At 51.9% G+C, this 19,214-nt stretch overlaps 1 protein-coding gene across 1 annotated transcript; it reads right to left on the bottom strand.

Annotated features, from left to right (window-relative positions):
• Positions 1-13,087: 13,087 nt before the first annotated feature.
• Positions 13,088-14,601, bottom strand: MGAT3 (mannosyl (beta-1,4-)-glycoprotein beta-1,4-N-acetylglucosaminyltransferase). The gene has a single exon (XM_009321710.1). The coding sequence runs from the start codon at positions 14,599-14,601 to the stop codon at positions 13,093-13,095; it is 1,509 nt and encodes a 502-aa protein (XP_009319985.1). The 3' UTR covers positions 13,088-13,092.
• Positions 14,602-19,214: the final 4,613 nt, after the last annotated feature.

The following is a 19,214-nucleotide window of genomic DNA, read 5'->3' as shown; positions in this document are numbered from 1 at the left end:
GAGGCCGTGCCCCTCGAGGGGTGACGGCTGCGGTGACTGAGCCGGCTTCCCCAGCGGGGGTGGCTGCGGGGAAGAGGCTGGGGCAGGGTGGGGGCCGGGGACACCCGGAAAGACTGTGGGGAAGGGCTGAGGGGAGCAGGGGGCGAGTGGGACCCCCACGGTGCCGCCTGGAGGGACCCAGGCTGCGCCTGGACAGCCCGGGGTGGAGGAGCCGCTTCCCACCTTGGCTTGAGCTGTCACCACGGCGGAGACAGGAGTCTCCCCTTCCCCCGTAGACTTGGAGCTGCCCTCGAGGCCGGGGTGGGCACCCGCGCTGAACCCGCCGCTGGACACCAGGCTTGTTCCACCGTGGAAGGCCTCGTTAGCAGCCCGGGACTTGCGTGCTGCGGCGAAACGGGCTGGGCTGTCGGCCTTGGCGGCTCCAGGTGCCTGCGGGTGTGCTCCGCACGGCCCAGAGCAGCTGGAGCACTAATAGGTATTTTCTTTTGTCGTTCTGGCTTTGGCAGGCCTAAATGCCATCAGACGGCTTCGTGTGGTAAAGGGGAGAGTTCAGCACGCTGCAGTGAGTTGACAACCACAGCACAGGCTGTCAACGGGTGTCTCCGGCTGTGTGTGCTGCCTGTCTAGGGTAATGTGGGGGTAAATCGAGAAGGTTTCTTCGGTGCTTCGGGGTAGACAGAGAGCAGTGGGTTAATCCTGCGTGTCTGAAGGTACTTCTGACTACCCTGATGCTTTTTACAGAGTAACTTATCATATTCAAGCTCCTTTCCCTCCAAGGAACCCCAGGGCCTGGTCTGGAAGTCTCAAGGGCTCTGGGAGAAGGGCAGTAGGTGGCAGCCTCTCCGGGATCTGCCTGAGGGGGGTGGAAGGAGCCTCCTGAAGCCAGGACCTTCCGCCCCTCTATCCAGGTGCAAGTTCCCCTTTTCCAATCTTACCTTCTCTACTATATGCCTACTCCGGGGAGTAATTATTCGTCCTTAGCCATCTCCTCCTCCCCAGATCCTACCAAAATATAAAACATAACCGTATGTGCCATGCCTCCCATGGGGGAGAGGGTGAGAGAAAGAGCAAACCATGTTTGACAGAGGAGAGCCACATCACTTCACACACTTCTCAGCAACATCAGATATGACAGCGATAGAATTGAGCAGGAAGAAAACCAGAAGCTCCGGACTGGCTCTCTCCATGCCAATCTCCTGTTGTTCATTTCCTTTCTGAGATAAACAACCCCAATCATTTTGATCTCTCTTTGTGAGGGAGTTTGCCATGCCCCTAACCAGCCTTTTCTGGGAAAGGCTTACTTGAACTGCAGACAATATTCCCAGAGAGGCCACGCTACTGATTTACATAATAGCATTATCATATTTTCCATATTATTCTCCCCTTCTTCCTTTTGCATGCTAATATTTTTTGTGTGCTTTTTTTTAACCTGCAGCTACTTGCAGATCCAGGGTTTCTGTGACATCCAGATCCTTTCCTGAGTTGCTAGAGACTGTCTGGAGCTTTGTAAGTCTTATGTGTAATTTGTTTTCTCGTTTCTGACTTTGCACATGCCCAGTTAAGCCTTGGCAAATGCGTGTTGTTGCCCATTTGCCACATTTGCATTTTACTTACAGTCCTTTCTGGTCTCCTCAAGAGTCAATAGCTTTGAGTAATCTCTTAAAAATGTTTGGTATATTGCTCATCTTTGTTTCCAGATCATCAGTTCATACACTGAGGTATCTGGGACCTCGGAGGCAGCATTCATATTCCCTACCCTTAACCTTCTTGCCAGAATGAAAATTGATCTTTGAACCTTCCTCCTGGCTTCCTGCCTCCTCCTCGGGTTGTTGATCCACAGGATTACTTCACTCCTCACAACAGGGCTCTGTCACTTCTGGGCAGGTGCGCTCATGAGCCCAGTCCCCAAAACTCCCAAGTCTGGATCAAAACTTGCACAGCTACGTGCAGCAAACCCCTGATGCGCTACGAACAGGATCTGCCGGATCAGGCTGCGCAACGGCAGGCTTTCCTTGCTGCCCTCCCACCGTGGCGGCCAAGGACTGCGGACTTCCATAAGCGCCCCCTCCCCAGCCTGGCCCCCTCGGGTTGCGCCTGGTTTAGTGTTTCTTTCTGTTTTTTTTTCCCCCAGGCTTGACGCCAGCTCCCGGGCCCCTCGCCAGCAGCTGCGTGTGCGGGTTGTGAACTCCTCCGGCCACGCCACGCAGCATGCCTCCAAACTGCCTCGGCCCCTCCGGGGCGGCCGCTCGCTGGCTCACTGTGCCCGCTGCTTGCCATGGGTTCCCCATGCCACGTGGGCACGGGTGTTCAACCTGCCCCTTCTGTCTTGCGAAGAGAAGGGCAAGCACAACAACAGAGTGACCCGTGACCGACACCGTCCCAGCTGCCGTGCGAGCGCTGGACCTCTGGTGACGTGCCAGGGGTTGTAAACTTGAACTCTGCTTTGAGACAGTGAAGCAACGTCGCCGTGCTTCCCAGTGTTTCCCAACCTGGCTGGCTCCTCTGCTGACCCACCGCACACAGCTAGCCTGGCAGGGAGCCACCCAGCAGCCCCAAAGACTTGTGCTGCCCTGATGGGATGCTGGCCCCGGCGCCCTGTTGCCTGCAAAGTCCTGTTGCCTAGTGGCTTCTTTCCCCATGGACCCACTGGGAATGGGATGCCCCCGTGCCTCCAGCTTGCGTCCCTGCAAGAAAGGGAATTTACTTGCCCCAATGGGGCAAGGTGCAGGCGGAGAGCAGGGAGCACACCTTAGCCGTGCACCTGGAGAACAATAACGACCTTTGTTTCCCCAAATGACTAAGTGAGCTTGCGAAATATCAAAGGCAGCATGGGTGATGGGGCACAATAACCCATGCTGTTACCCGGGATAAGGCACAGACATTCCCCCGTCCCCTGCCTCCCTGGGAGTCTCCGGAGCCGCCACTCCTCTGCTGGTCTCATGCTTGCAGCCAGTCCTCCCACTCAAGCGGCACTGCCTGGGCTCTGATGGCCACCAAAAGCAGCAAACTGCTGCCTCTGAGCCCGGCTTGCAGCCTCTGCTTCCAAGAGTCAAGTGCCATCCCCAGGGCTTCCCATCACCCATTTTGCAAGGGCAGGACCATTCCCAGCCAGGGAGACATCCCTGTGCTGCCTGCCACCAGCCAGCAAACCCTCCCTGGGCAGCAGGGAGGTGAACATGACCCGCAGAGCTGCAAATGGCATCTTGGAGGGTCTCTGCAGAGTCAGGAAAAAACCCGCGCTTGGAAACAGAAGGCTAGCCTCTTACAGGAGCCAGAAAGCAATCCCAAAACACAAGAGGGAAGATGGGTAGTGACCCACCAATGCCATCTGAGCTTGGGCTTAATATCCTTAATATCTTCTTGTAAAAGAACCTTGCAAGAGGCCTTTTGGCAGTCTAACTCCGTTCAACAGCTCTCTTTATTGCAGCCCTACTTCTTTACTTTTCTCAAGGATTTGGGCTCCTGCTCTCCATCTGTGACGAGCCAGGAGGGGCAGAGGGCCAAGGGTGGCGCAGGTGGCTTCTTTCCCTGAACGCCCAGCAGCTTTGATGTTGAGCGCATGTGGGAACGAAGGCGGATGCTGAGGGAGGAGAGACCGCTGGTACGCAGCTGCCTTTCAAGGGGCTTTCCTGATCTACAGCTGAGACCCAGATTTTAGTAACAGAGAGTAACGAGCCACTCTGGGGAGCCACACTCAGAGTGTGTTTTTGCCAGGGGGAGGAAAGGAAAGGTTCCCAGCCCTGCTGCTGCTGAAGTGGGGCTTTTCAGCTCCTCACCCTCCAGCCCTGCAGCCCAGGGGGCTGCAAACACTGGCAGCAGCGAGCAGTCTCCTGTGCGCTGCAGAGCTGCCACCACTGCGAGGGTCTGCACTGACGGTCGCTGCGGAAGCTGTTTTATTACCTCACAGATTGAAAATGCTGCTGTAGTGTTTTTGCAATCAGTCCGTGTGTACCTTCGTTCTCAGCACAACTTGTGTTTCTTCAACCAAATTTCCCTGTGGCTGGATTTGTTGAGGCCTTTTTTTTTTTATTCCTTGGCTAGTAAGATCTTCCCCCTCTACCGGGTTGCACTGTGCACCAGCTGCATGCTGCAGCAGGTTTCCAGAGCCATTCAGAGACCCTGCTTTTGTGAGTGCTGTTATCCTTGCGATTTTGCATCACTCCGACAGCCTTGTGGGCTTTCTCTCCTGGAAGTGTCTGCGGAGAGCTGAGAGCTTGCAGCCGGTGGCACCAGCCCCCCCCCCCCCCCCCCCCACCGGGCGCCGCACTGACCCTCAGGCTTTTTGTACCCCTCTGCCCGCTGCATGCTGCGGTGAGGTCCTACCAGCATGAACATGGGGTTTTGGCTTGCCTAAGGGGCGTCTGGGCTCCCAGCATCGTGTGGGGTTTGGTCCCATGTACATATATACAACCTGAGAAGGGCAGAGCTGCTACATCCTGCTGCTTCTCTTCTTTTTCTAGGTGAAGACATCTATTGCACATCTTGTCCCATTAACTCACGGGTCCTTAGATAGATTTATTTCTGTCCCATTTGAGGAAATTTGTCTGGTTTTGGTTTTGCAGTACTGACATTCATTCCTGGGTAACAGTTTGAGTCAAATGTTTTAAAAACACTGGAAACCAAACAGAAGTGGGTAGATGTTTTCTGCATTCTTTTATTTTTGCGTGTGCCTGGTTCTTAGTAAGTGTTTGAGGGGAAAAAAAAAAAAAGACTGATGATTTGCTGCTCTCTCTTTGGAAAAGGTCCAGACTGTAGAACAGGGCTAAAAAGGAAAGAGTTTGCCAGGAAAGAGTTTGCTGCATAGAGGCAGGCTTATAATATTTGATTTTATACATTCTCTGGGCAACATATTTTCTTTAATGTGAGGTCCTGGAGAAGTAATTTTAGATCTTTATTCAGCGCAGCTTAGTTGATCTTCTTCTCAGTTTTCCTTATTTTTGGAAAGGTGAAGTGTGGTTCCCAAATTAAATCGTTACTGGGATGGACTTCAGCCAAGAGGATCCACGGTTCAAGCCGTAAGGCACAGGAAACATAAGAATAAGACAAGGGAGTTTTATTTTGTATTTCATTTGGCAGAGTGAGGATATGGCCTTGAAAGATTTGTATTCTTACATAGCTATAATGTATTTCAAAAGACGGTAAGGACTATTTTCTGTTCTCACTTTGCTTAAAAAGAAAAGCACACCCAGAAATGCTGGAAATGTCAGGACTGCCAAATTTTCCTTAGTTCCAAGTAAAGGTTTGTGTTTGGGGTTCTCGGAGATGTTTACTGTATCATCCCAAGCATTAGCTGAAGTGAGCTGATCCTTTAACCCTTTGCTGACATGCTTGTCCCTGCTGCAGCCACAAAGGCAAAGCTTGTAGCAGCCTGGCCCCAAGCCAAGCTCCTCTCCCAAGCGTCCGTGGGTTATATCCCTTATGTCAGCCTTTCACTTCAGTGACCCGAAGCCCTTCCTCCGGATGGGAGAGTTTCGCACGCCTCCTCTGAGGCCGTTTTGCAGCGACAGAAGAAAGCCCCGCAAAGCTTGCTCCCAGGTGAAGGTTTGACACAGCCGGGGTATGAGCGTGCCTATGAGCCATAGAAACACGTGCCACTGCCACGAGCAAGAATATGCCTCCCTTCTGCCATGGCTGCGGCCAAATCCTCTCCGTCGCGGTGCTCTGGAAAGCAGGGCAGCTGGAGCCTGCAGCTGCAGGCACGTGAGCATGAAGCCATTTGCTGGTGACGCTCTCCAGGGCTGGGGCGACTCTCTCCCTGGCGGCTCCACGGGCTGCCTGCCGGCCAGCTGGGACCTCACTGCCTCCCCAGCTGAGCCGCAAAAGCAGCGAGGTTTTAAAAAAATATATAAAATCAGACTAATAATTAAAAATTAACTGTCCCTGCTAAACAGCATATTAAGCTGTGCCCTTACACAGGGAACAAATGTATCCAAGCAACAAAAACAAACAGCCAGCAAGCCAGGCTCTTGGTATCCTCCTTCCAGCTTTCTAAATGGTGCTGTAAGTTTATATTGAAGTTGCTTTGCTTCCAAGCACCCTGGTGTTTGGAAACAGCATGTCCATCCCCCGATCAGCAAACCTGCTGCAGACTTCGATCAGGAACCAGCCGGAGCAAGCCCCTCCGTGAGCCAGAGGCAGAGGGTCTGCCGCAGCCTCGGTCCCCACCGAGCAGCGTTTCACGGTGCCCGCGATGAGCACTGGGCATCCCTGACATACAGCGAGAGCTTGGGGGAAACGGCTCATTTCCAGGCAGGTCATGCCAGAGCCAGAGCCATGGTGCACCTCCCTGTGTAACACCTGTTGGGAAACTGCAACTCTGCAAAAACACACGGGATTCACTTGGCATCAGATGGCTGGCACGCTCCTGGTTCAACACGGTGCTTAAGGCTCCATATCCAGGATGCACGCTGCATGTACCAAGATCCCTTTTGATGTCCTGAGGGACCCTCTGAGCGGTAGTATACAAGGCGTGTAGTGGAGCCACGTGCCCCCCACACTCAGCTGACCGTCAGCGCAGCTCCTGCAAATGAGGGTCTCCACCACCGACTGGTTTGCAGGAGTCAACCCCTTGCTCATGGAGGCGCTTCGAGCTCCCGCAGCAGAAGCTTGTGCTTTCCAGCAAAAAAGGTCCTGGGTTCTGTCAATGCCTTCTTTTAAAACCTCATAAGGAACTGAAGAAATGCCATTTACGTTACTTCTTAAAATAGTATAAATGTCAGTGAAAGATTGTATGTTGGAGGCAAGAAAAATACATGGGAGAACCTTTACCTTAGTCAACTGTCATTTCTTAAGCTGTCTTGCTAAATTGCTATTAGCCTAAGCTTATATATTTATCTTCCCCTCTTGAAAAATGGAAAGTTCAGGCATTCTGGTGGTGATCTATTTTTAGATTATTCCCTATTCAGGCACAAAAATACTTAATAGAAAATTTTAATTGTTAATTTTGAGTGGCATGTTTATTCCAGGCCCTTTGTTCCAGAGACAGCAGAACGGCATTAAGCAATGCATGGCACAAGTCTCTAGTTTGATGGAGACCCTTCCACAAGAGGACAACTGAAAACATTAGACTGATGTGGAGGAGAGAAAGAAGAGGGAATGTGCCGGATCTATTGATTATAAGGAAACTAACCTATGATGTTTACAGTCACTATCTCTAAATGGGACCAGGAATGAACCTGAAGCACAAGACACTTAAAAAGGTAAAAAGTGAAATAGCTATAGATGGCACATGAGCCTGTGAAAGGCCCTTGCCAAAGGCACTGATGAGGCCAGATGCTTAGGAGGATTCAGAGCAGGACCGGGCTTTGATACTGAGTAATGGGAACAGCCAAAATTACACGAGACAGGTTTAAAAATAAGCTAAAACAAGGAGGTCACGTTCTCTCACACAGCGTGCTGAAAGCCAGCCACCAGAGAGACATTTTTGCAGCAGGGAGGTTTAATTTGGGACTTCAGGGTTTCCACGGCTTTGCTTGAAAAAGTGGATGCATCCAAGGGAGGGGAGATGGTAACAAGGGACCATTTCATGAGCAGTGACGCTGGTTCCTACATCCACCAGCTCTTCCAAGAGCTGCTTGGCAGCCATCGTTCCCTGCTCGTGTGCCTGTACATGCTCATACTCACCTAACGTGCAGAAGATTAGGCCTGACCTGGGCCCACAAAATCAGAAATCATTCCCCAAAACAATCTCTCTCCTCGGGAACACGGCCCTGCCAAGGTGGGAAGCCGCAACTTCCCTTGCTGTTTTCCAGCAGCCCCTCTGCCAGGCGATCAGAAATAAAAGCTGCCACACACACATGCCTTGGTTTCCTTTCATACTTTGTAAATTTTTTTATTTTTATTATTATCTCCTCCTTTTAAGCATCCCTTTAAGGGTGAAATGAAATCCAACCATTTACAGAGAAAATGATTTCAGAATGTACAGTTGATTTATCCTTACAAAAAGGTCATTATTACTTGCTGTTTATAAATTACAGAGTGGAAAGGAGCTTTGCAGACGCTCTTGTTTTTTCTTTTTATTTTATTTTTGGCAAGTCCACATGTTCTTTTGCCAAAGCAGGATTTTCTGGGGCCACCTCAGGGGCAACACCACCAGCAGGTCCAGGTGGACCCCAGGCTCAGAAGTGCTGCTGGACCACCTCCAGGATGATATTGCATCATCATCCGCACAGGAAGAAAAAACAGTGGTTTGAATTCTTAGCCTCAGAGTATTTCAGATCCCTTCTTAACCCATTATCTGTAGTCCCCAAAGCTTTAAATGTCAGTGTATTGCATCAGAAACAGCTCTCCTTTCTTGCTGCTGGATCCGAGCCCCTCCTGCCACCCCCTTGCCTCCAGCTCCCCCTCCGTTTCCATAATAAGAGCAAGTTTGTCCAACATCTCAGAAATCAGAAGGGGAGGGGGTGGGGGGGGGGGGGGAAGAGGAGAGGAGAACACAACGACGGAGGGATTCGGGATCCATTCTCCCACTCACTTCCCTCCTTTGTCACCAAGGTTTGAGGTCAGTGAAGCCAGGACAAGCCATCCCTTCCCTCCTCACCACCAGTGTTCACTAATCGGACCAGGGGTGACCCTGGACACGTGTCTTCACAGTGCAGAGGCATAGCAGCCACAGAGATTGCTAGCAGGAGCTGGGAGACAGGGACAGAGCCTGGGGGATGTTTGGGAGGGGAAAAGACACTGCCATCCCACAAGGATACACCAAAGGGGGGCAGAGGGGAACAAATACCCGTTCTGCTCTGACACTCTCTCCGCACCCCAAGTCATACATTACCTGGAGGCCAGAAGGTCCCCTCGTTCACCTGCCACAGAGACACGAAGAGCAGGCTGGCCTGAGCTGCACGACAGCAAACACCTCAGCAGGACACAGGGATCAGAGAAAGCAACATCGAGAGCGGACTTGAGCGTGTCATCCTTTATACCAACCACGCAGGCACAAAACCACCCCAGCTTTTCTGTCCGTCGCTTGTGTGCGGCATTATCCCCAGTCCTCCTGAGGGGCAAAGATGGCCGACCTGCCCTGTTCCCTCTGCTTTAGCGAGCTCACCTGCTGCGGGTCCTTCCCTTCACTTGGGGTGAAGGAGGAAGATGAGTTCCCCACCCCAAAGCCATGCATGGGCACACAATCCCTTTTTTAGGTGGAAAGCACAGAGAAAGGCAAGAACAGAGATGGGCAGAGAGAAAGAAGATCAGGGCTTGGGGATGCCACACACTGGTTCACCTACTACCCTCACTACTGGCCCTCCTTTGCACCAATTAATTTGAAGGTGGAAAGGTTTTGGGCAAGAAAAAGCACAGAGCTGAAGAGGGCTGCAGGGAAAGGCTGGCGGTGCTTTCCCACCCTCCACCAGATGGCTTGGCTCCCAGAGAGACAGCAGGCACATGGCTTCGCTGCTCATGGCTGCAACAACCAACAGACATCAGGCTCTGGTGTTCCAGAGGCAGTTCCAGCCCAGGGGCAGGATGGGTTTTTTTTAGTCCTTCCCTTCTCCAACCTCAGCACCTGGTTCAGACAAGATGAAGGAGCCTCAACGCTCACCTCAAAGAGTTCAGTGTTGGGAAATGAGGATCTGATACAAACCTGCCTCCTCCTTTGCCTCTCTCACCACCCCACACACCCACATGCTTTTGGGTTCCCTCTTGTGGAGGTTGTTTGGGAGGGCAGCTGTCCCCACCGCGCGCTGGCCGCGGAGGTCCCGGCACAGCAGTACAGGCAAGGCTGGACAGAGAGCAAGCCACCACCTTGGGAAATCACTGTGCAAAAGTCAGCTTGCTAGTCCCCGTCCCCTCCAGGGACAAGGAAGATTTTTAATGACAAGCACTCTAGCTCCCTAAGGATAATAAACACAGGGTTAGCCAGACAAATTAGACAGAAACATTGATTGGTTTGGCCTTAAATCAAAAGAAGTTTAAATGATCCTTGAGAAACAGGGAAAAAAAAAAATGCATTTCATCCATAAAGTCCCTTCTTCCCACCACAACAGAAGTCTAAATTTAATTTCCTAAGAATAAGGAAGTGAGTAAGTCCAGGAGGAGGACAGGGCCAGAGTCCTGCAGAAGAGCCCCAGCGCTGCTCTTCCAGCAGGACCTTCTCCTCCTGCCCAAGGGGGCAGAAGGGAGAGGCAATTTGGAGGGAGAGGCAGAGAATGATGGAGCAAATAATGGAGGAGAGGGGAAAGAAGGCAACAGGCTGTATTTCAGGAGTAGGAGTTCCAGATATTGCAGCTGTGGGCTCATCTGAAACTCCCAAGAGACAAGGGTCATACCTCAGCGATGAAAACATGACTTGCAGTGCACTAAAAATCCCCAAGGATGCCCGTGCACAGGAAGGGCTGGTATCAGGGGAGAGGCTGCTCCCACTGTAAAAGATAACGAGGTGCAACCCCAGCACGCATACACTTTATCCCCTGCTTCACAGGGCTCTGGTGCTGCCAAGGCACCCATGCAAAGACTGACTTCCCTTTCTCTCCTGTCTTCAGCAAGGCCTAGCACTGGGCTTGTGTTGTCTCTGAGATAAGGCAAAGCCAAAGGTCTGAGAGTAGATCTCAGGCTTCCTTCCAAGAATAAAAATGAAAAATAGCTTCTTCCTTCCATACCTTTCTGCTACTGAATCCCATGAGCTAACACACCTGCTCTCCTCCGGCTGCCCCTGAGGAAAGCATGTTTCCTTTGTGCTGCTCTCATCTTGCTCAAGGCAGGCTCCTCCTTTCTCAGCTGGGTCCCCATTTCTCTATAATCTCTCTATGCCCAAGACCTCCACGCAGCCGCTTGGCACAAAGACCCTGTGACTGTGACAAGATTCCCTCCTGCTGCATCAACAAGTCTGGACTTAGAAGAGCCACAGCTTCCCTTTGGGGGAAGAGTGTTCTGCCTACCAAAGCTTCTCCCTCCATTCTGTTCCCAAAGGGGCTTTTCTACCTGTGGGGAAGACACAGCAGAAGTAGGAACAGTGATTTAAAAAACCAAACAAACAAAAGCAACAAAAAAGAGGTTCCTTCAGTTCTTCTAAGCAGGCATTATGGCACATGAGATGTGGAAGGAGCTAAGATGAACTCCATCTCAGTTTGATCAGAAAAATATGTTCATCTTCATTCTGTTTCAGTCTCAGTCTTACTAGGCAATCAAGTTATCTTTCTTGATGTTTTTCACTTCTCTAGAGAGGGGAATAGGAGAGATACAGGAGAGAAAGAAAGAGATACAGAGATAGGAATGAGGCACGAGGGTGGGAATGGGCTGGACAACACAGGAATATGGAGCCCTGACGGAGTGAGTTAATGGCAATGGAAACCCTCCTGCTTCAGCACAGCTGGCCTGATGTTGGGGTCACTCTTCCTTATGCCAACATTTTCCTCCTCCTCCATACAATCCTCACTTCTCTGCTTGGAACATGAGCGAGTCTTTCCACTGCAAGGCTGACACAGCAAGTTCATCATGTTTTTCACCCTCTTCCCACTACAGCCTGGACTCTGCGCACCCCATCAAGCCATCTGCTAAGGAAGGGTGGTAAGGGTGGAGACATGGATCTGCCTCCTCGATGAGCTGAATCAATCCAATACAACAACAGGCCAGATCCTGACTACCCATCACTGGCAAACTCTGAGCAGACACTGGCCCAACCAGCTGCAACTAGTGTCTTCCTAGATCCCCTCTCTTCTGCATGGTCCTGTCTGCACGGCCCAGGCTGCACATGTTCTCTGGATTGCATGATGGTCCCAAAACAGTCTCTTGGCCCCAGGGGGAGTCTGCCCATGGCCCCTTTCTCCATGAGCTCACTCACACCCTAAGAGCAGACAGTTGGATCCTATGCCTTGACAGTCTTTGTGTTTCCCCACAACACTCATCCCTGACTCAGGGCTTTGCCCTTCTCCTCTCCCTTTTACCCCACGGCAAGAAGGAATAGCCAGCATGTTTAAGCAGCAGCCCTGCAACAGGCACAGCCCACGGGGTTGCAGAGGCAGCCAGAGAAGCACACGATGGTCCCACGTGCATAGCACTGATATGCAGAGCCAATGCTCTCCCTGGCCCTCTCCTGTGAATTCCCTGAAAAGTCATCCATGCCGAGACAGAGATCACAGCTTCTGGATCCCACCATTTCCTGAAAGCCCACACATCCAAGCCCAACTATGTCCCCTTCCCCCCCAATACTGGTAATGAACGCCCACGTGCATACCAAAACCATGCATGTTAGCACTCATGCACATAGGAAACCATGCACTTGTAAACATACGCTCCCACCATCTGATTAAGTCCCCTGCAGCTTATCCCAGCCCCAATAGAAGCACGTACTGCAGGGAAGATGCTTCTGCTTCTGTGGGCCAAGCCAGTGCAGTGTTGTGGGGGCAGGGGTAAAAAAGTTTAAAAAAAAAAAATCGGCTTTCTCCTCTGCTTCCTATCTGCCTGCTCCAGGATTGGTAGAGCATCAGGGCAAGACACAGCCCAGGACAGATGCAATAAGCCGGTGGGAGGAGGCTGCATCTTGGGGAGAACACCTTGGAAGCAAAGGATTTCCCTTCCCCAAAATACTCTTTGAATATAGAGGTATACAAAAAATAAATGCATACTGAGATACTTTTGCACATTCAGTCATCCAAAAAATGCCTGTGACACACATCTGCACACGTGACCACTCACATCGGTTTGTGCCTGCTGACTCACACGCTCAGTGAATAGCCCAGGCTCGCATCTGTGCTTGCTCCAATCCACAAAGGACGAGGGTGGACAGGAACAGCTGTCCTCTCTCCCCATGGGACCCTCCCAGCCTCCCCCGGAGGAAAATCTGCCAGCTGGCTGCAGAGATTCTCTCCAGCCAGCAGGAGAGGTCCAGGAGATGCAGGAAAGTCTTTATGCTACTGCCAGAATAGGTGCCCAACATCCCTCCTCCTCCTACCCAGGCCTCCCTTCACGTGACTGAGGAATTCACATCCCCAGGCATCACCCTGGGATGAAGGGAAGAAGAGAAGGAAGGGAGGGAGGGCAGAGACCCTGGAGAAATGGCACACCCCACCTGGAACTAAAGAAAACAAAAAAAGAAAGGAACAGACGAGCTTTCCCTTTGTTGTGAAGTTCTGATTTCCCACGCGAGCCCCAGTGGCCTCACGCAGCACCCTCCGCTTTTCGGTAGGGGTTCTCCAACAAGTAGCGGAACCGCTGGTAGTTCTTGAGCAGGTACTTGGGAGCATACATCTGCTCCTTGGGGTCAGCGGGGGGATACTCCTGCGTAGTACCATCGAACCAGCCACCAGTCCGGATCAGCTGCCGGATATAATTGAGGTCTCGTTTATCCTCATAGTCACCCCAGCGGGGGAAGTCCCCATTCTGGGCCGACACCAGTTTGAAGTAGATCCCCTCTGGGGTGAAACACCAGGAGCAATGCCAGCCAGCAAAGTGGAGAGGGCTGCCCAGCGACCACTGCACCAGGATGTGTCCTGTGCTGTTCTCATACTGCCGAAAGCCAGGCATGGTGTAGTACTCGCGGCGCCGCAGACGGATCCCGTCAGTAGCATAGACAGCCTGGAGCATCCCCATGGTGCAGCCCGAGACCACCTCCAAGGTGCCTGGTTGCTTCCAGAAGAAGCCGTAGAGTGACTTGCGCATGTGAAAGGCGAAGGGCTCCGTCCAGCCGTCGTAGAGCTTGAGGAAGAGCACGCCATCGCGGGCCGGGATCTCATCGGCATCATCGATGATGAAGACGTCGTCTGGGCGCAGGTTGCGGAGGCGAGAGATGCCATCCCGCGTGAGAAACGTGCGCAGGTAATCATCAGCAATCCAGCCATCCTGGCGGCCGCCAGGGGGGAAGTGGTCCAAGAAGACGTAGAGCACCTTGTGGCGGATGTAGTCAAAGGAGCCGTTGAGGAGCATCTCACGGAACTTGAGGGGCCGTGGCTCTCCATAGGCCGTGAAGTTTGACTCGCACACCACGAAGGCATCCACCACATCTCCCAGCTCGTGGAAGCGGACATCCAGCAAGTCAAACTCATGGTTGACGTTGATAGCGTTGATGACCCGCCGGGGGATCTCCCGCGGCACGAGGCGGTCCTTGGTGGGCAGGTTGGAGTACTGGACCACAGTGGGGACCCCACAGCTGGGGCCGTGCCAGCCCGGCAAGCACACGCACTCCACCCACTTGCGCCGTTTGGTCCCACTAGCGCTCAGCGGCTTGCGAACCGGCCGCCCCGAGGCTGCGCCATCTGCTCGCTCCTCCGGCCGCCCTCCCACAGGTGGCTTCTCCAACACCTTGGTGCCTGGTTTAAAGCAAACGCCACCAACTTTGGTACGGACAAAATACTCTGTCGTGTCTTCCGGCAGCACAAACTCGACTTTGTGCAGCTCTTCGCTGGCTCTGCTGGGAGGCAGGGGCTGGAGCAAGGGGGAGTGGGAGTACAGGGGTGTGCGGAGGAACTCTGCACCCCCTGGCTCAGGGCTGACCTGAGGTGTGACGGGGGCATTGTTCCAGAAGAAGCTGGAGACGAGGTTGGGACTAAGCGAAGCCAGCTCCCGGGGGAAGGTGACATAGGAAAGGGCCTTGAGGAAGTGCAAGAAGGAGATAAGGCAGAGACCAGCCATGCAGAGAGTCAGAAAGAGCTTATGGCGTCTCATCTTCATCCTGTGGAAAAGCCATGAAAAGGAAAGTCACGTTCAATAGTTACTGAGGTGTAAAAAGTTTACCACTGGTAGGAAGACAGGTTAGGGATGGCAGAAAGCTGGTCCAAATTCAGCATGCATCTGTCAAGACTTGAATCCAAGAACTACTCCCCCCACCCTCTGCCATCTTCAGTGGGCCTTTTTGCCTCAGCTGGGTTACACCAAGCTGAACCTCTTCTAGATCAGTCAGTCTTATAAACTCAAAGACAGGCACTGGTGCAAGGGTAAAAAGACAGGAAATCCAGAATACCAGGAATTCATGATCTAGTGAACTCACTGCACTTGGCAGATTTGTCCCTATTCATTGACAGAAGCAAAATGAACGTAGGCCTCCTCATGCCCTACATCACCAGAGGATGGGGGAAAGATGAAGAGAGAGTAGAGAGCAGGAGGGACGAGAGGGAGTAGGGGGCACACAGTTGAAACATGACCGGTGTAAGAGCGGCAGTTTTAAAGGACTGAGATCATTAGCCAGGCTGCCAGAGCCAGGAAGGCACCTACATTCCCCAGATCTTTTCAGTGTTTGCTCAACACACACCCTGAAAACCACCCTTGTTCCTAGGAAACGCTACCCAAGTTCACATGGAGTTCACATGGGGAACAGGGGGAAAAAAAAAAAAAAAAAAAAAATTAAGATTCTGTCACTTTTACTCTTCTCCCATCCTTCTCAAATCCACTGTATCTCCAAAGGTTGCCCTTTGCTTTTCGTTTTCTGTGGACCAGATGCTGAGGTTTTTTTGCATCTAGATCAAGGTGGCTAAAATAAACGCCCAGCTGTCTCCTCTGGTAATACTGTGCCATCATGATGGGTCCATGTCAGGCCAGCAAGAAACCAGCAGTGCTGAGTCCTTCCCTCCAAACAACACGAAATACTGCCTTCACGCTCTCCCTGCACCACCTCCCCTCCTCCAGCTCAGGCAGGGAAGGGGGGGGGGGGGGGGGAAGAAAAAAAATTAAGCTCACCCAATATTTCACCAAGGAAAAGGAGAAAAGGTGCTTGCCTTCTGCAGTTTAGGGAAGGGAAGGTTTAGGCAAAGGTGGGCAAGGGAAGAAGGTCAGCCAAAAGTCCTTTGCAACGCGGAGGCTGTCCTCTCCTCCCTGGAGCATGAGACCCTCCGTGCAGCAGCAGGCAAAGAGGCAGACATCCCCTCTGAGCCCTACGCACATGAGACGTATCGCTGCGCCCCCTCCACAACACGCTCCCCCGTGGCAGCTCTCCACCCCAGTGCCATCCCCCTCCCAGGGCCAAAGTTCCTGAGAGGCACCACACACTCCGTGCCATCACTTATAAACCCTCCCGCCCAGTGCGCAATGGTGCTGGCAACGCCTTCGCAGGAGGTAGTCCCCTCTCCTGGGGTGCCACAGGGAGCCACCCCATGCCACCGGCCCCACGCAGGGGCTGTCCTGGGGCTCCTCACAGCCAACACGTGTCCTGGAGCAGGAGTGGAGGGAAGAAACAGCCAGCCCGCTCCCATTGCTTCAGAGGGTATTAAGTGAAATACAGCAAAGCGCGTTTACTGATTAACTTGGAGAGAATTTAATACTGAAGTAAAAAGCCATAAAGCATTTAGACAGATGGCAACTGCCCAAAGGAAAACATATCTGGCTCTCTACAGATGGCTTTGATACGGACTTTGGTAGAGGGGAGGGCTTGTCTGCAGTTATACCTTACAGTTCAGCAACAAGCGTTGGGTCCCACGTCAAGCTCTGAAGGGGGGGGGGGGGCTGCAGGCCTGCAGCTGGCAGAAAAGTTACAGCATTGCCAAAGGAGGAAAAAAAAAGGGAGAGCATGATCCTATTTGTTAATATTTATTAGTTTTTTATATACTTTGACACGACACAGGTCAGCGGAAGGGCAAGGTCCTGGCTTTGTGCATCCGCAGGAGGCCGTCTTGTCAGGTGGGCTGGGAAGGAGGAAATAGCAGCTCTCCTCAGGGGACCACACCGGGGCAGGTCCTTGCCTCCTGCACCCACCTGCCACAACCCTGCAGCCTGGCCTCACGTGCCTGGGCATGGCCCAGCTAGTGGGAGGCCACCTCTGTGGTGGCCCAGCCATGAAGGGGATAGATGCTCTCCTGTTAAAAGCCATAAAAGACCATCCTGGGGCTCACTGTCAGTCAAGCTTTCTTCATGGGGGCAAAACAAGGGGCCCCCTGAGAAGCACCTCTTCGTGTCCAGGGGTTGGTTTTGTTTGTTTGTTTTTTTAAGGCTCCGTTAATGTCTTGCTGGAACAGTGAGATCACTTGCAAGGTAGAGGAGTATCCAGTGCCTTTTCCTTGCATGTCACCAGTTTTTGCTCTGTCTTGAAGTGCGGGGAAGAGAAGGGCACAAGGAAGCTGAAAACACTAAATTAGCAGTGACTGGCTGTCAGAAGATGTCCCTCACTGGTAAATTAGTACAGCTTTCTCTGATCAGGTGTCCTGTGCTTTCTTCGAGGCGTTACCTCCAGACATCAGGTCACCCTCTCAGATGCTGAAACCCAGGTGAGATGAACAGCTGGCCTGCTCCAATAAGGCAATCCCAATGGCTGCCAAGTAATGCTGGTTTCACTCCAGTTCCTACAGGACACACAAATGCAGGGCAGCCAGCTTCCTCTGGGCCAGCCCAGGACAGAGGACAGGTGCTGAAGGAGTCACACAAGGCACATCATCTTTTTCCCAGATGGCTGTGATGCTCCGCATGCCACCATAAATTCCCGGACAAAGGTCATAACTCTTGACATTCAACAAACTGCTTCACTTTCTGGGATGTGGTGTGCCATGTCAACATAGCAGGACACATGGTTTTAGGAAGTAAAGCATATTTTCCCCACTTGACATTTGCATACATGATATCTGTCAGGCTCAGCACACGGCTCTGCAGCTCTTCACCTACTGGCAAAACTCAGCCCATGCATGGCTGCGTTGCCTCCCTGTTATTGCAGTCTGCGCCTGGGAGAGCTGGGCTAGTGCGCACAGCCCTCCCCTGCAGCTCTGCCAAAGCAAGCTGGCCCTGCAGTACCCTCTGCTGTTTCGCTGCTGACATGTCCCAGGAGGCAATTTTCACTGCTCAGTTGCCTTTGTTAGGGAGTGGGAACATGAACACATTTCCTATCTCCTCCTAAAAGGAGGGAAGCAAAGAAGCAAGCTGTGTCCTCTTCAAAACCTCTTCCCTGGGAACCACCTCCATTCTCACATGCCAGGGATTCCTCTGCCAGGGAGTGGAGAGCACTCATACACCCTTGGGTGTGCTGAAATGCTAAAAACCATCAGTCACATATCCCTTTCCATATCCTCTGATCAGTGCTGCAGTGAAAGATGTGTCTTTGAGTGGTAGCTAACTGGAGACAAAGGCCAGCAGGGGAGGAAGATGTTATTACCCACCTTCCCCATCCAGAACATTTACGTGTGGTGGAAATGAGAAAGGAGGTACCAGTCAGGGAGACAACTCAGCTTGTCATAAAAGAGCCCAGCTGCTCTGTCACAAAGCAGCCATCAGTTACCAGGAACACAGAAAACAGCAAGAAGAGATATTTGCCTTCTGACAATTTAGAGTTGGGGGGGGGGAGTCAACTTGATCTCAGGGAGAGTGATCAAGTTGCTGTCAGGTTAAAAACAACAGCAAGAAAAGCTTTAATTTTCAAGTAGAAGAAAGAGCCAGAAGGAGTATGGACAGTCAGCTCCATTAAGACAAAGCTCTTTAGGGAACACACAGTTATAAACCGCTTCAGCAACATTTAGTCTCGGCAAGACAAGCTGAAAGCTTCTTTTTGTAAGGGATCCCTTTGATCCCTTGCTTGAAGTTACGTCTCTACCATGCAGGGAAAGGGCTTTCAGAGGAGGAAAGCTAGAAGTGGTATGCATGAGTTATCCCCAGGCACCTGTTACCATTTTACTTTGCCATTATATCAAGTGACCAGTTGATTTATACCATCCTGAAATCATATCCTGATTTTTCAAGAAGCCAGAGAGAAAGATATGCACTGCTAAGAGCTGGCAGTTCACCAGTCCTAATGTTCTCTTCTGGAGGACACTGGCAAGAGGCCATGCAACAGGCCGCTGGATGCACAATACCCCACACTCCATCTCGTTAGGGCACGGGACTCAAGACTCCCTAAACCCTTCCCATCGTTACAGGAGAAAAGCTGCTGTGGAGGACAAGTCAGAGTAGAAGCTTCTGTTTTTCCCCTGATACAGAGATGCTTATCTCCTCTGCCTAAAGTTATCCCATAACACCCATGCAGTAACATATTTGCCCATCACTCAGACACTTCAACACAAAGCAACAATTCAAATTAGAATCGCTTTCGCACAGCAGATTAAAATCCAGCATGACTTCCATCCCCCACTCCACACTGAGGGCCAAACTCTCTCTCTCCGCTCCAGCTGCGGACAAACAGGCTCCACACTTCTGAAGTACTAGGTCTACCTGCCATCCACAGGGCACAGGAATCACAACATGCATTGGGGTCACAGTACCTCAAAAATCTCAAGTTACTTTTGTCCTGCAAACACCCACAGAAGTAAGGAGAAACTATAAAACCTACTATTTGTCTACAACTGACATGTGACTAGCTCAAGGACAGCAGGACTGTG

Source organism: Pygoscelis adeliae, unplaced genomic scaffold, assembly GCF_000699105.1.
Source record: "Pygoscelis adeliae isolate BGI_AS28 unplaced genomic scaffold, ASM69910v1 Scaffold60, whole genome shotgun sequence".
NCBI classification, from domain to species: Eukaryota; Metazoa; Chordata; class Aves; order Sphenisciformes; family Spheniscidae; genus Pygoscelis; species Pygoscelis adeliae.
Note: the sequence above shows the minus strand (reverse complement) of the source record. Positions and strands in the feature narration are given on the sequence as shown.

What these genes read in the sequence shown, in the direction of transcription:
- MGAT3 (XM_009321710.1), bottom strand. Translation starts at nt 14,601, where the DNA reads ATGAAGATGAGACGCCATAAGCTCTTTCTGACTCTCTGCATGGCTGGT.